We start from the raw sequence: 16,039 nt of genomic DNA, 5'->3' as shown, positions 1-16,039 counted from the left end.
GCATGATTTAATCAGTATTAATAATAAATTGTTTTCTTTCATAGTTTGAAACAGATGGAGCAAGATGCCATCAATCTAGAAGAGGAGTCTCAACAAACAAATGCCAGGATCAAAGAAATTAATATCCAAAAAGCAAAACTTGTTACAGAATTAATGCAACTCATAAAGGTATGGCTCCTTCTTAGCTTTATACACATTTTTCCTTGTTGTGAGGGGCCTAGTATAGTTAAAAAATAAAAATAAAAAAGGGGGAGGGAGTAGAGCCTGCCTTAATAGTGGGAGGTGTTTTGAAATGTAGGTTTTTATTTTTAAAAGAGCTAAGTTTACTTCTGCTACATGAAGATGTGCTTCGGTTTGAACATAGCCCATATAAACTCTTTCCACTTTCTGTTGTTGGCATGCAGAGTTTACTACATGTGTACTTAAATATTATAAACTGACTTGGATAAAAGCTGCCATCTTGCTGGCTTAAGAGGCTTCCAGCCCATGAAATTGCCTAGCAAACATATGTGCAGTATATAACCTTTTCACCAAATTTCTTCTATTACCATATAAATTTTTAAATTAATTTTATTTTCCTTAGATCTCTTCCTTACCGTTACTTCTATATGAACATATTTTCTTGGTCCTACAAAAAATACCCTAGTTTATGATGATTAAAAAAGAATCTTTTCAGTATTTTTTTCTAGTTTGTTTATTTTGTCTTTTTGACAGCACTTGTGCATGTTTCATTTGTGTTTCCTCTGCATAGTTAATTTGTCTACTTCAGGTGGGTTTTTCACACAGCACCTGAGACTACCCCGCCCTTCTTTACAAACTGTAAACTGCAATTGTAAAATCACAAAAATCAAGAAGGGGTCAGGTGCAGTAGCTGAAATTACTTTGAACTCAGGTTTTTAAAGAACGGACTCGTTTTCAATTTGTCTGTAGCCCTTCAATAATTTTAAACTCCTTGGAATAATGAATCAGTCATACATATTTTAAAATACTGTGAACACCTTTGTTGTTGTATAAATGGTAATGGCCATTTGTTTGGGAAAGGTAGAGAACCATAAAATAAAATCCTTAAGTTTTAATAATCAAAGTAGATATTCTTCCTGCTCCTTAATCATCATCTTCAATTCCCAGGACTTTTTGGGGGACTGCTTATGCTAAATGGTCTCCTGTGAAAGCCTTCAGTTGTTTCCTACCACCTTTGGGGGTGAGTGTTTTTGTGGATACAGACTAACACAGCTACCCCTCTAATTCTTTTTTTGGGTGTTGCCTGTGAAATAATGCTGGTTCTATTGCACTGAGTAACCAGCATTAAAAGAAGCTTCTGCTTACCATGTCAAACAGATGAGTTGTTTTGGAGTATATTGGTAAGCCCTGAATGGCAGAGGTTGGAGTCTTTCACGGATCATGTAGGGTCATCTGGCTGAAGCAGCTTCGAAAACCACAGAGAATTGCAGAAGATAACCAATTTTAAGGCACGGTGGGCCCCCAGGGTTTGCAAATTACTTTTAAAAAGTAATTTTGTATAGGTAATATGCTGTTATTAAGCAAGTACTTTTTCAAAAGCAGTATTATTTTTATAAACAATTTTCTAAATTAAAATTTTAAAATATCAATTTATAAGAACAGCATCGCACTCTAGGATGACTGTGTTTATCAGTCAACATACATGCTTCTTGGGTGCAGTTAGCGTTCCTCTGCTTCTCATACACAGCACAACTAAAGTGGCATGTACAGTTATAGACCAGTGAACACCCTGTGTGGAAGAGTATTTTATTCTCCTCCTCCCACTACCCCATAGCAAACTGGCTTTCTAATATACTTTCTATTCCTTGGCAATACAGATTGGAGGGTGTTTGATTGCCCAGCTGCATGGAAGAATGATAAAAAGAAAAGGAGTACTTGTGGCACTTTAGAGTACCACAAGTACTCCTTTTCTTTTTGCAAATACAGACTAACACAGCTGCTACTCTGAAACCTGGAAGAATGATAGTTGTTAATTACGGGTCACAGAAATGTATATGGATTATACAACAGTTTAGGCTACACAACCATCTCAGTACCGTGTTTCAAATGAACAGTAAAATTCTGAGCCAAATTAACAGGCTACTGCTATGTACTGTCTCTTTAAAGGAGTAGTGAGTGTTCAAGTGAGAAGGACTAGATACTGCAGAAAGAAGTTTTGGGGGGAGAACTTGGTGCTGGAAGGGTTGTTGAGGTCCTCCTGAAAAGAGTAACTGAATAGTGAAAGCCTGCATGCTTGTATGCTGGCTGTTGGTGTCAGGGCTGTGAGCTACCGCAGCATAGTATTCTAGGCAACCAGAGTTGCAAAGCAGGTGGTGAGTGTGAACTCCTTGCTGACCTGGGTGAACCCCAAAGTGTGACACAGTAAGTAATTGGTTTTTCCCTCTTTTTGTTGCAGAACTTTAGCTCTTGTTTTCCCCTTAAATAGCTGTAACCTTTAAAAATTGTACACTTTTTTCAAATAATGTAATCTTTCTTAGGTTTTTTAATAAGTTACTTCACAATTTTTGTAACTTCAAAGCAGAGGATTTTCCTAGATGTTGTTTACATAACCTTTACAGCTGTAAGTAATGTTAAAAAAACAAATCTGTATGTTTAGTTGCACATCCCACACACCAACAAAGCTCTGCTTTTTCTACAAAACAAATCAGACGTTTAGCAAACACCTTGCTGCTTCAAGAAACAGACTGAAAACAGAACTGGGCTGGAGAGCTGAATCTGGAGTCCAGAACTTCGTTTAAAAATTGATATCTTGTAATCTGGTTTGTAAAGCCTGATGCTGCTGACAATATCCGTTCCGAGTGTTTCATGACAAAAGAGATATGATTTTTTGTGTTTTGCTCTGCAGAATTGCATAACATTGAACATCCTCAAAGTGGATTTGGTTCTTCAGAGCACTACAGTGAATTCCAAGAAGAATAGACTAGAATCTGATTATAAAGCAGCAACTGTACAACTAAGAGCTTTAGAGGTAAGCTTTGTTTTTTATTTCTCAATGTATTGGTAAATCAACTTTGAAAACACACTTTTTGCCCGGAAGCTTCCCCACTCAGGAATGGGCTGCTTCTGTTCTCTTTCTTAGTAATAGGTATCTCTACTCCTGATGCTAAGGTTTTTGTGCTTTCCGAAGCTTGCATCAGTTCTCTAGTCCCTTTCCCTTCCAGGTGAAAAGGAGCTTTGCTTCCCCATGATAACCAAGATGGCTATCTCTTCTGTGAAGATGTGCCCTAAGCATTTTAAACAGTGTGAAGCTGGCATAATATCCTGCAAACCCAATCTGTCATTTAGAAATGTCATTTTCCTCCAGTGAGTAGCTCCAGTTGGGACCAATCTCCCAGAACTGACACTTGGTAGTGGACTGACCCAAATGGGACATGTCAGGGTCCTGATGAAGATCTGGAGGAAAGCACATTCAAGTAGGATAGGGCTGAGACCCTAGTTCTCCATAGCTGTTTTCCTTATCCCTTTTATTAAACTCCTGCCTTTGGGGAGGCCTAGTGGAATGAGTAGGAACAAGTTTCTTCCCCATTGCCATTTCTCTTACACTGTGACTTTTAAATGTTAGAAAGTAGTGCACTAAATGTTCCACATAAACTAATTTTATGGAGGAATTTAGCATATATGGTAGACATGAGAACTTTCATAATTTCTGGCTTGATTCTGCAAGTAAAAAACTCCATTTCCTGGCAGCGAGAATTTGGGTGTGCAAGAGGGGTCTATATTTTCAGTTCACCTGTGACCTGAATCAGCATCACTTGTTGGACAACTTCATATAGCAGAAAAGTTGAAATAATAAAATAAAATAATGTTTCTCTTATTAAAAGTTGTTAGTCTTTAAAATATTGTTATAAGACTTGAATGGCCCACAAAACCCAATTCACTCCCTCTTCCTGAGGAAAGAGGGCTGCATATGTTCATGTGTGAGTTGTCAGCACTGGGATTCCGTGGGAATAGCAGCACATTGGGTGTATTTTAGACACTTGGATTGAAAGGCATTTTCCTTCCCAACGTGTGTGCTTCAGAATGTGTCACGTTAGTAGCAACAGATTTGTGGGGTTTTTTGTTTGTCATGGCAGCTCAAGTCAGAACCTTAGTATTATTTTAACAACTTTTTGTAATTAATTTGTCTAATGAGCATGAGAAGCAAATGTGTGTTTATGACCCATATTGAACAGTAGGGAGGATTGTTAGCCCCATCTGCTCATTACATAATTGGCACAGTCGCCTTTGTGTTTATGATGATTGTAAGAGATTTGCTAATTGTCTTGCTTTGATAGCTTGTTAATTTTTAGGTTCATTTGGTGTAATTTTTTTAAATGATTGCTATTAAACTCTGTATGTATGTTGTTGTTTTTTCTTTTAGGCCAAGTTTGAAGAAAATGCAAATTCTGTTTTCCTTCTGTATGAATTGCCCATCTTTAATTATTTAAATACTGTCACTAAGAATGCATTCAAACACACATTCATGAGAAAATATTGGCTACTGGCTACTATATTTTCTTTGACTAGTTTCTCATTTCCCACAAAACCAATTGCACTCCTTACGAATGTAGAATGTGAGAGGGTTCTAGTATCCAGTAGCGTGCCTTTCAGTAGCTGTGCCTTAGCTCCACTCTAGCATAGACTAACCCACTGCCCAGACTAAACTCTCTCTCTTCCTGAATTAGTTCTTATATTGTCAGCTGAAATAACAGTAACACATAGGTCACTCTAAGCCTTCTCCCTTAAACTAGAATTTCCCTCTAGGACCTATCTATTCTAGACAGTAATTCCCTGTGCCCAGAGGGGCGTGCCCAGAGGGGCACATCCCTTATATCCAGGATGGGATTAACTGTACTTGCCAAATGTTAGCATTTCCATGAAGTATTTGAACACATAATAACTGGATGGGTCTATAGAAGGTTCCACATGTACGTACTTATATACATACTTAAGGGTGTGTGAGGAAAATATCCATCTCATGTGGATATGATAGCCATGTAATAAATATCAGTCATGTGATAAATGAATTCATTACACACATTTGAGTGCCTCACCTACCTACTCATCCGTTTATCCTGGTATTTATTCTAACACTTATAGCCCAGAACAGCTTCAAACACCTGCTTTTTTTCTTTTAAAAAAAATCAGCCTGCCCCAATATGTTTCCTCCTCTTCCCAGATACATGTGTTCCCCCAAAACTGCAGCTGCCCAATGGCTAGAACAGGCAAAATTCAGCCCTGTGTCTAAAAACATCACATTAAGGTCTATTTCATGCAGCCCTGTGGGGTTATAAATGGGGGCTTCTAGCCTTTCATTACCAGAGATGACAGACTATAAAATTGACATTTTTATGTACAGAAAAGTGATATGTCATTTTCACAGGTTCTTTTGGCTTCTTTTGAACCCTGTATGTTTGTACTCATGGTAATGAAGGCAATTGGCTTTTAAAGTATTGGGATACAAAAAATAGTCCCAGTTACATTTTGAAAACTCGTTAAAATGTTCCTAAATATTTTTCTGTAATAAATAGCATGAATAAACAAATAGTGGAGCAGGTGTGGTGAGGTATGTAGGTTTTATTGACACTTATTTAGAGTGACCTGTGTAACTCATTTTTGGCTTGTGAGTAATTGGGCCATCCCAAACTTGTGACAATAAGTTTTATGCTAAACCACACCATCATGAATTTTCTTTCTGTCTATATGCACACACTGTTAATGTTTAAAAAAAAAAATTTAACACAACATTAGAGAAATCAAATGTTCAGAACTGAAAAAGGGTAGAATTAATGACAAGATGTTCCAGTTATTTGTGCTTTAAAAATACCTACATAGGGGGTTGAAAATTCCATCTTAACTTTCTCCTGTGCTGCTGCTTTAAAATGGGCTGTTTTTATATCATTATAAAATACCTGTTCAAACTGGGTAGTTCTTTACAACTTTATATATGCAGCCTTTAATGTCTGCCTTGATTTTTTTCAGTCACAAGACTTTAAAATAGTAGTCAGGCCTTGTTTGATTTTTAAGTTGCAATGAGATCTACAAAACAAGCCTAGTTTTCAGAAATTTAGTACAGAAACTTTAAAATTCTGACTATTAAAAGCTGAATGGACTAACATTCAGGGTAACTTTTACATGGTCCTCAGGTATACAAACGACAGAGCTTGATATGATCCAGAGTCTCAAACCAAACTAGCACTGAATTAATTTAAAAAGCCTAGTATGAATGTTTTAAGATGCTGATTTAAACTTTCATAACTTTAGAACTGTTAAACTAATGTTGTTAAAATTTATTTTGTCCTTAAATGGAAGGTCCCTAACTCTGTGGGTATTTTTATATTTTGTGGTTTTATTGCACCTTTTTCTGAAGATACCAAAGCACTTTAGAAAAATGTATTAAATCTCACAACACCTCTTTAAGGATGATAGAGAAGTATGCTTTCCATTTTACAGAAGGTGAAACAGGCACAATGAGGTTAACTTGCCCAACTTTGTCTAACTTCAGAAATACTGAACCACTTTTGTCCGTAAAGCAGCCAAGTTTGCAAGTTATGCAGGTGAACGCTTCTGCTCAGGACTTATGGGATATGTTTTTGTCATCCATCCATCCCATCCCATCCTGTGGTCCCGTCCCTCCCGGCCCCTCCAACACACACACCTCCAAGTGCAGAGCCTAAATGTTTGAACATATATTACACATGCTTTGGGAAGAAAAACTACTCCTTTGGACTGATAACCTAGCGTAGAAAATTTCAGTCAAAAAATATTTATGCCAAACTCTTGAACGTCTGTAAGAACTGAGGATGCGTTTGTCTTAATTTATAGCTGTTACTACTACTAATGTTGTATTATTTAGAACAGTGATATGAATTAATCTAATTACATTGACAGAGAGTTACTTAAACAAGTTTTATTGTCAGTACCTATAGGGTGGGCAGTATATTTTTAAAATATGAACACACACTTCATCCAGTAGAATATACAAGTATTGAGTCTTTACTTAACTGTATACATTTTAAAACATTTTTGGTCCCATTTTTGTCCATGTGATTCCTGGTTTATGTAGGGGCGTAAATGTGTGAAAATTGGATGTAACTGACTATTTGTGCTTTCAACAAAAGTGAAAACAAGATCTTAGTCCCTGCCCCAAGGAGTTTACAGTCTAAAGATGTTCTAGATTTGATTGATAGATACATGTAGCACTGTTTTTCTAAATTTGCTCTTAGTCATTACTGTGAAACTGTTACTTTGTATCTTTTGCCTGTAATTGTAAAGGTAGCATATCAGAGATGAAGAGAAGTACATTATTTCCTATTTAACATACAGCTAATCTGTTTGTATAGTTTCAACTGAAATATTCCTCGTAATGCAAATCCTATTTACTAGATGGCTCTGTTATATCTAGTAGAAAAACTAGTGCTAGTTGGGAGGCATGATACAAAATAAAGAAACCCTGCAATAGTCCATCTCTTCCACCACCAAATTTTAAAGCAGAGATCTACATCTGGACCTAGGCAGAGATCAAAACCGTGGCTCTCTTTGTGAAAAACACATTCATATATTTTACAATTGTGCACTCAGTTTGATCCATTCACTCAGATCTGCCATCCCTTTTGTTTAAAAAAAAAAAAAAAATTTAAAAAGCCAGAAGAAGATTGTTTTTTGAAAGGAGAGATTATTTTCAACCTCTGTAAACAATCTGCGATGATTTCACAAACCTTCTCTCTGAATCTGACATGATTACATCCAGTATGCTGGTTCTAAGGGTGATGGTGGAGTTGGAGTGTGTGAAATTGATCACTTTTGTCATTAAACTTTCTTCTGTAGTTCCCTCTCTCTAGGACTTCATGCAGGGTCACAGATTGATTGACTGTAACTGAAGGCAGTGGAGTTTTCTTTAAAATAAAACAACTTTTTATTTTAATTTCTTCTATACTAGCAACAAGTTTCTGACCTGGGTGAAAAAAAACGTGTTCTTTTGGAGAAGTGCAAGGGACTGATGAGGAAAGCTAGACAGGCGTGTAATCTCAGCCCTGATCAAGAAATTCCAAAAGATTTTCAGACTGTAAGTATTAAAAACAAAAGGCCACATTTTTATAAGGATGTAATGGCATAACATGAGGAGATACTTTCACTAGCTAAGACTGGTTTAGTGCACCTGCACCTAAAGCAAGGTAGTCCGTTTGTGAAAGCTAGATGGTGAGTTTCCAATTTCTCCTTGCTTCCTGCCCCAGTTTCTTACAGTTGTGGAGTACAAGACAGAGCAAGCACTTCCTCTTCCCCTTACGGACTGTACCCTGCCTTTCTATGCCTTCTGCTTATTGGCCTGATCCAAAGCCCATTGAAGTCAAGTAGATCTTTCAGTTGATGTCAGTGGGCTTTGAATCAGGCCACTCGATCCCTGTTCTGATCCTCAGGTTAATTTCTTCCCTGATGACTTTAAGGGGCAAGTGCACCCCCGTTTTCAAAATCCTTGTTATATATCTTTGTAATTCTGCCCAAACAAACAAAGCCCACTTCTCAGTAAAACAAATCTGGAGTTTGTAAGACATGTTCGTTTGGAAGTATGTTGAGACAAAATATGTTGGGAAAAACGTCATTTGGTGACCAGAAAATATTTTAAACACCATAACTTGAAAATTTATTAGAAGTAGGAAAAATTTTGAGAGAGATTCTATCCTGGGATGAATTGTGTGCGTAATATGAGTTTTCCAAGGGGGATATTGGGAGTAATAGGTTTGAAAATCAAAAAGAGTACTCAGATAAGTGGCCCAATTTTCAAAAATGTTGAACATCCAAAAGCTCCAGTTAAAGTTTTGGACACAGAACAGAGTTAGAACCCTTCTATAACCTGAATTTTGGACGTTCTATTGATTGATTGTTTGCACTATCTTCCACCTGTTCCAGTTGCTGTAGTCCAGGGGTGGGCAAACAATGGTCCCCGGGCCAGATCCGTCCCATCAGGGCTTTGGATCCAGCCCGCGGGATTGCCACCCCCATGGTGCAGCGGGGCAAAGGCAGGCCCCCTGCCTGCCCTGATTCCGCGCCGCTTCTGGAAGCAGCCGGCACCACGTCCCTGTGGCCCTTGGGGGAAGAGGGAGGCACAGGGCACTATGCGCTACCCTCGCCTGTGGTACCTCCCCCGAAGCTCCCGTTGGCTGCGGTTCCCAGGAGCGGCGCAGGACCAGGGCAGGCACGGAGCCTTCCTTAGCCCCGCTGCATGCCGCTGCCACCTGGAGCCACTCCAGGTAAGCCCAGCCCCCTGCCCTGAGCCCCGTGCTGCATACCAACCCCCGCCGCACCCCTCCTGCACCCCAACCCCTTGCCCTGAGCCCCCTGCCATACCCCGCACCTCACCCTACACCCCCTCCCACGCTCCAACCTCCTACCCCAGCCCTCCATTCATGGCCTTGCATGCAATTTCCCCACCCAGATGTGGCCCCTGGGCCAAAAAGTTTGCCCACCCCTGCTGTAGTCCCCCCATCTGCTGCTGACCTTACTTTTCCTGCCCACAGTGCTCTGCTACAGCCTTCCCTCCCTTTGTTTTTACCTTCCCTATCTCCTCTCCATCGGCCTATTGTCTCTTTTTGTCTGTCCTTTCCTCATTCTTTCTTCTTATTAACTCTCTTCTCCTTCCTCCAGTTCCCCCTTAATGCCACCTCTACCTTTTCCTTCACTTTAAAATCATCCTGATATAAATGCTTTAAAAAATACGTGCTAGTAAGTTTTCTTGAATGTTCTTCTTGTCTCTGACCTCTCCACCCTGCATGCTACCTAGGGCTTTCTGTTTTGTCTTCCCTCGTTACGTCAAGTATTCATTATGATTTCTTCTGGGCAGGAAGAGTATGTTTGTCTGGGAAGTACCTCTCGCAAAAGAAGTTTCCCTTTTTCTTTATTTTTTCTTCTATCCTCCACCTAACTCCTTTACCTGTCGTTTGCTTATGCTTCTCTAAAATAAGACTTGGTCTTGCAAAACCTTACTTGTATGAGTATTACCATTTACTTCAATATAAAGAACTGTTCATGTAAGGATTTGCATGATCATTGTGCCCTTAAATTGTCATCTTCTCAAGAATAGGGACCATGTCTGTAAAGCAGGTGCTATATAAACGTAACTACCGCTCCACCCACACCGAACTCTCTCCCCTCAGGAATTAAATAGTGTTTTAAGTTTAGTTAATTTTTTACACTGTTATGAAAACTGGTATATCCCATGATCACAAAAAGGTTTTTCCTTGTTGTTTATTCTATATACACAATAGGGGAGGGGGAGAATTTGTCTGGTTAATTAATCAAAACTCCCACTTTAAAGGAAAGAAATTTGGGTCAGATTCTCCTTCCTTTTCCAGTTTAGGCAACATGAAAGGCCCAGAGCCTGGATGTATCTGGCCAGCCGAGTAGGGCTGTGTAGGGAAGCTCTCATCTGGCATAGCCACCTCCTATGCTACCGTCCAGTTTCTAGATGCATGACCAGAGTGCCACTGCACTCCACCAGTTCTCAACTAGTGGGGCTCTTGTGGACCATTGCCAGGTGAGATAAGTTAGAGCCGCTGCACCAGGGTTGGGGCTATACCTGCACAGGCAGAGAATTAGGGAGCCATAGTTAGCTTCCCAACAGCCCTCCCTCATCCCCCCCACACCAAGCACTTCTCAGGAGAGAATCTAGCCACTTAAATTTAAATGGATTGTGTCTTAATAAAGTGACCTAGCGACTAGCAGTGTTCTTGGTTGTCCAATTTCTTGCAACTTTTTAGTCATATTTCAAGCCTCTCTCAACATTAAACTATCTAATGAATAAATTGTTTTTCTTCTTGTAGGCATTCCAAGACCTTCCAAGCACATTGGATGAAATCGATGCTTTACTGAATGAAGAGAAATCAAGAGCCTCCTGCTTCACAGGCCTAAATGCTTCAGTATGTTTCCTGCAGTACTGTACTTGCTTCCCACTCTGTACTAGAACTCTTGGTAATAATTAGCTAGACAGCAGGATCAATGTGCTATAAATGCCAGATCTGACTCTATTAGAATTTTAAGTAGGTTCTTCCAAAGGAACAGCATGTTCTCTGCCTTTTGTTTAGAGAAAAATAGTTGGGTTAACTTGAAATACAACAATGGCTTAGTTGCTCTTTGCTTTAAAGAGATGAGTGTGTCCTGTTCAATGTATAAACAGTGCATACACTACTTAGTTATATGTAAACAAGGGCAGTGTTTACATATGTGTATTTTACTGTTAAGATTTGAATTGACAAATATCTATTTTGTCAATTTGAAATACTGTATTTTTGAAGGATGATGCTTTTTCCTGACAGGTTGTTGAAGAATATAATAGAAGGGCACAAGAAATACAGCAAGTAACGGAGGAACTAGAGGAAAAGAAAAACGAATTGGAGAGCTATAGGCAAAACATTTCACAGGTAATATATGAAATCATTACTGTAGTATAATTAATGTAGGAGAAACATAAATGGGTATATACTTCCATTAAAATGCACCATATTCATTTTAAAAGATATTTCAAGTTTTGATGCTAAGAAAAATGAAATGTTGGCAATTGCTGTATGCAGTAGTGTTGTAGCCATGTTGGTCCCAGGATGTTGGAGGGACAAGGTGGATAAGGTAATATCTTTTATTGGACCAACTTCTGTTGGTGAAAGAGACAAGCTTTCAAGCTTACACATAGCTCTTCTTCAGGTCTGGGAAACTAAGGGCTTGTCTACACTGGCGCTTTACAGCACTGCAGCTTTCTCGCTCGGGTGTGAAAAAACATCCCCCTAAGCGCAGCAAGTTTCAGTGCTGTAAAGCACCAGTGTAGACAGTGCACCAGCGCTGGGAGCCGCACTCCCACCGCTGAGAGCTACGTCCCTCGTGGAGGTGGGTTTTTTAGAGCACCAGGAGAGCTCTCTCCCAGCACTTTGCAGCAGCGCTTTAATGGTGCCAGTGTAGACTGGTGCTGTTAAATCAAGGCGGAACAGTTTGTTAATTTAGCATAAGCAGTTAACACATATTTTAAGGGACCATTCAAGGTAAAGTGGCCTGTTAACACCCCTCCAGTCATAGGGAGGAAAGGAAGTGGGGGAAGTAGCTGGAGGTGGCGGGTGTTAGCGGGTTACAGATTGTTATAATGAGCCATAAATCAAGTGTCTCAGTTCATTCCATGATTTTTAGTATCTAGCAAAGTTTTATGAATTTAAGGTCCCAGGCTCATCTCTTCAAAGTGTTGTGCAGGTTTCCTTTGTTGATGAGGACTGATAGGTGAGATACAGAGTGACTGCTTTGTGAAAAGTGTTCACCCACAGATGATAGGGTGTTTTTATCTTTTTATCATTTGCCTGTGAGAGCTCATTACAGAGCATACTGGTTGTCTGGTTTCACCCAAATAGTTGCTATTGGGGCATTTAGTGCACTGGTGAGGTTTTCCACATGTGATAGGCGTGTGTAGGACCCATAGTTCTTGAAAGGCGTGTGTAGGACCCATGGTTCTTGAAAGGTGTTTTGCAGGGGGTGTTGATCATTGTAGCAGTGCAGATGTGTGTGCAGGTTTTGCATCTGTTGTTCTGGCAAGGTCTGGTGCTGTTTTGAGTTGGTGTGGCCTGATCTGTGGGGAGTTTGCTTTTGATGGTGAGCTTGGAGAGATTGTGGGGGTTGTTTGAAGGCCAGAAGAGGGGGTTCAGGAAAGATTTCTTTCAGGATGGGGTCCCCATCGGGTGGTGGATATAATAGGCCAGGGGAGCCTAGCGCAGCCGCTGCTGCAGGACTCCGGTTGCAGGTTTAGCGGGCGAAATTTTTGCGTTTTATTATGCCCCATGCAGGTTCTGGGGCGACTGAGGAGGCCGTACATGCTATTCAACTTCCTGCGTTTATTAGTAATCTCCCTGAACTCTAGGGAGATTATTGATGAACCCTGGATGCTGTCTGAGTAACACATACCGTCTCCTCAGCCGCCCTGGAACCTGCATGGGGCATAGCAAAAGCTCTTCTTCTTTCCGGAAGAGAGAAGAAAAGAGTTTTTGAATTTTTGAGGGGCGGCTTAGGGTCCGCAGAGGGGAGGCATGGGTGTGGGAGGCTCTGGCTGCCCCGGGACTCTTCCGAGTAGGTTGGGGCTGGGGGGTGCTCAGGGCCCTGGTTGGCCCGGGGCTCCTCTGGCCGCAGAGGGGGGAGTAGGTTTCGGGGGGAGGTGGGATAAGGGAGTCTCAGGGCTCGGGCCACAGGGAAGGTAGGGTGGTAAGAGAGGTTCGATTAGCGGGGGTTAAGGGAGGCTCGGGGGATAGCGTAAGGGAGGCTCGGGCCACCGGGGTGTTTGTAAAGGAGCCTTGGGGCTCGGGCCGCAGGTGGCGGGGTAAGGGAGTCTCAGGGCGCTCTGGCCGCGGTGGGAGGGAGTCTCGGGGCGCTCCGGCCACAGGAGGGAAAGAAGGAGTCTCCTGCTGCAGGGTGGGAGGCAGTTTTGAGGGGTGGAGCCAGGGGCTAGCCTCCCTGAAATGGGGCTCCACGCTGCCCATGCCACAGAGTACGAATTGTAGTTGTGTGATGATACCTTGTCTGGGTTCCAATGTGGGATGGTAGGTAACAACTAGAGGTGTGCATTTGGAGTGGGTTTTATTTCTGTATTGAAGCAGGATCTCTTGGATTATTTGGGTGGCCCAAGTGAAGTGATCTACTTCTCTGGTGGAGTGTCTTTGTTTGGTGAAAGTAGTTTTGAATGTGTTAAGGTGTATATACCAGACTTGCTCTTCAGAGTATATTCTGTGGTATCTGAGTGCCTGGCTATATATAATAGTTTGGGTGGTTACTTGATCTATGAAGTAAGGTATGGTGATCTGTGGGCAATTTTTAATTTAAATTTTACTGTAATAGTTAAATTTGATATTTTGTTAATTATTGCTTCAACTAAATTCTTTCAGAGGTTGTTTTACGTTAGTCTCTTTATTTTTAGGTTAAAGAAAGGTGGCTAACACCTTTGAAACAGCTGGTTGAACAAATTAATGAAAAGTTCAGTAATTTCTTTAGTTCTATGCAGTGTGCTGGTGAAGTTGATCTTCATACAGAAAATGAGGTATGATTACCATATCTATGAATAATAGCTTCTACATTTTAATTTTTTGTGCTTAAATGTCTCAAAATGAGACAAAATGATGTGTAATTTTGTTCTGGGTTATGGGGGAATGGGGGTCACATACAGGCATTAATCTTAAATTCTCTTGATCCTTTTACGTGAAAATCTAACTTCTCTTTAACTATCAGAACCAATTAATTTGTGTCTCAACCAAATGAAAGCAGAATCATCACCAGCTGTATAACAGTCAGTCTTATCAGAAGTTTCCAAAGCTAGATGGAGCTGAGTAATCCACTTATTCCAAAGACTAGTTTGTCTATCACATCCTTCTTAAGGAGGTCTAAACCTTTGTAGATCCCAACTTTCTGGATGTGCATGTCCCCTCTCTGTCAAAGCAGAACCTTGCGGAAAAAGCAATGACTGTTGGAGCCACCCAAATCCTTCATCACAAGAACCCAGGGGATGCCAGGAACCACAGCCCTGATCTTACCCCAAGTTCCTTTTTGATGACTGTAGTAGATGGAAACGGAAACCTTAGCTCTTCCTTGCCCAATCTTCCTGGTCCTCTTCTAGTTCATTAGTTAACAGCTCATGGTTGTTTGCTGTTTAGCATTAAAAAATTGTATTGATGTAGTTATTCTGTATTTCAGGGTGATGCTGCAGCTTAATTGCCAGTCAAGAGCTGATTGTACCACTCACAGTAGTACAGATTGGCTTTGTTGTTGGTTACTGTTTAGGTCTGTCCATTTCAGTCTATATTTGGCAGTATATTTTGGTGCAGCATCAGTGAGACTTGTTCCACATTCAGTCATTTTTGGTGAACTATTATGCTTTCAGTGGTATTTGAGAAGTATCTCTTATCCCTACTGTTACTCACACCTTCTTGTCAACTGTTGGAAATGGGCCATCCTGATAATCACTACAAAAGGTTTTTTTCTCCTGCTGATAATAGCTCACCTTAATTGATCACTCTCGTTATAGTGTGTATGGCAGCACCCATTTTTTCATGTTCTCTGTGTGTGTGTGTGTATTGTGACAGGGTCAGGCCAGATGGCTACAGGAGAGTGATAGAAGGCAGATATATTAGCCCCAGGTTAAATAGGTCCCTTTTTCCCTGGGTAAGGTAACAGGGAAGCTTCCAGAACAATCAGGAACCTTCTGGAAACAATTAAGGCAGACAGGCTGATTAGAACACCTGCAGCCAATCAAGACACTGCTAGAATCAATTAAGGCAGGCTAATCAGGGTACCTGGGTTTAAAAAGGAGCTCACTTCAGTTTGTGGTGCATGTGAGGAGCTGGGAGCAAGAGGCACTAGGAGCTGAGAATGAGAAGGCATACTGATGGAGGAATGAGGAGTACAAGCATTATCAGACACCAGGAGGAAGGTTCTATGGTGAGGATAAAGAAGGCATTTGAAGGAGGCCATGGGGAAGTAGCCCAGGGAGTTGTCGCTGTCGCACAGCTGTTCCAGGAGGCACTCTAGACAGTTGCATTCCACAGGGCCCTGGGCTGGAACCTGGAATAGAGGGCGGGCCCAGGTTCCCCCCAAACCTCCCAACTCCTGATCAGACACGGGAGTAGTTGACCTGGACTGCGGGTACATGAAAACGGCCAAACTGAGGGCTGCCATGAAGCTCCAAGGCGAGCAAATCCGCCAATAAGCGCAAGACCCACCAAGGTAGAGGAGGAACTTTGTGTGTGTATGTCTCTCTCTCGAATGAATATCTTCCTACTATCATATATTTTCATGTATAGTATCACTGTATTTTCCACTGCGTGCATCTGATGAAGTGGGTTTTAGCCCACGAAAGCTTATGCTCAAATAAATGTTAGTCTCCAAGGTGCCACAAGTACTCCTTCTGCTGATACAGACTAACATGGCTACTACTCTGAAACCTCTTAGTCATGGTTGCTGGTGGGGAAAATATCTGAAATGCCTTGGAGAGGGGCATTGAATGGAGTGGAGTAAAATAAAAATTAATAAAATA

General features: G+C 40.9%; 1 protein-coding gene across 2 annotated transcripts in view; it reads left to right on the top strand.

Annotated features, from left to right (window-relative positions):
* The window catches only part of SMC5 (structural maintenance of chromosomes 5), a 77,079-nt gene that overhangs the window by 49,472 nt on the left and 11,568 nt on the right, over nt 1-16,039 (top strand). For both annotated transcript variants that reach the window (XM_048850433.2, XM_048850434.2), the window contains 6 exons: nt 45-168; nt 2,867-2,989; nt 7,940-8,065; nt 10,818-10,913; nt 11,310-11,414; nt 13,931-14,050. In XM_048850433.2, coding sequence (XP_048706390.2) covers nt 45-168; nt 2,867-2,989; nt 7,940-8,065; nt 10,818-10,913; nt 11,310-11,414; nt 13,931-14,050 — 694 coding nt within the window. The remainder of the gene's footprint in view (nt 1-44; nt 169-2,866; nt 2,990-7,939; nt 8,066-10,817; nt 10,914-11,309; nt 11,415-13,930; nt 14,051-16,039) is intronic.

This window comes from Caretta caretta, chromosome 5 (genome assembly GCF_965140235.1).
Source record: "Caretta caretta isolate rCarCar2 chromosome 5, rCarCar1.hap1, whole genome shotgun sequence".
Lineage (NCBI taxonomy): Eukaryota > Metazoa > Chordata > Testudines > Cheloniidae > Caretta > Caretta caretta.
Note: the sequence above shows the minus strand (reverse complement) of the source record. Positions and strands in the feature narration are given on the sequence as shown.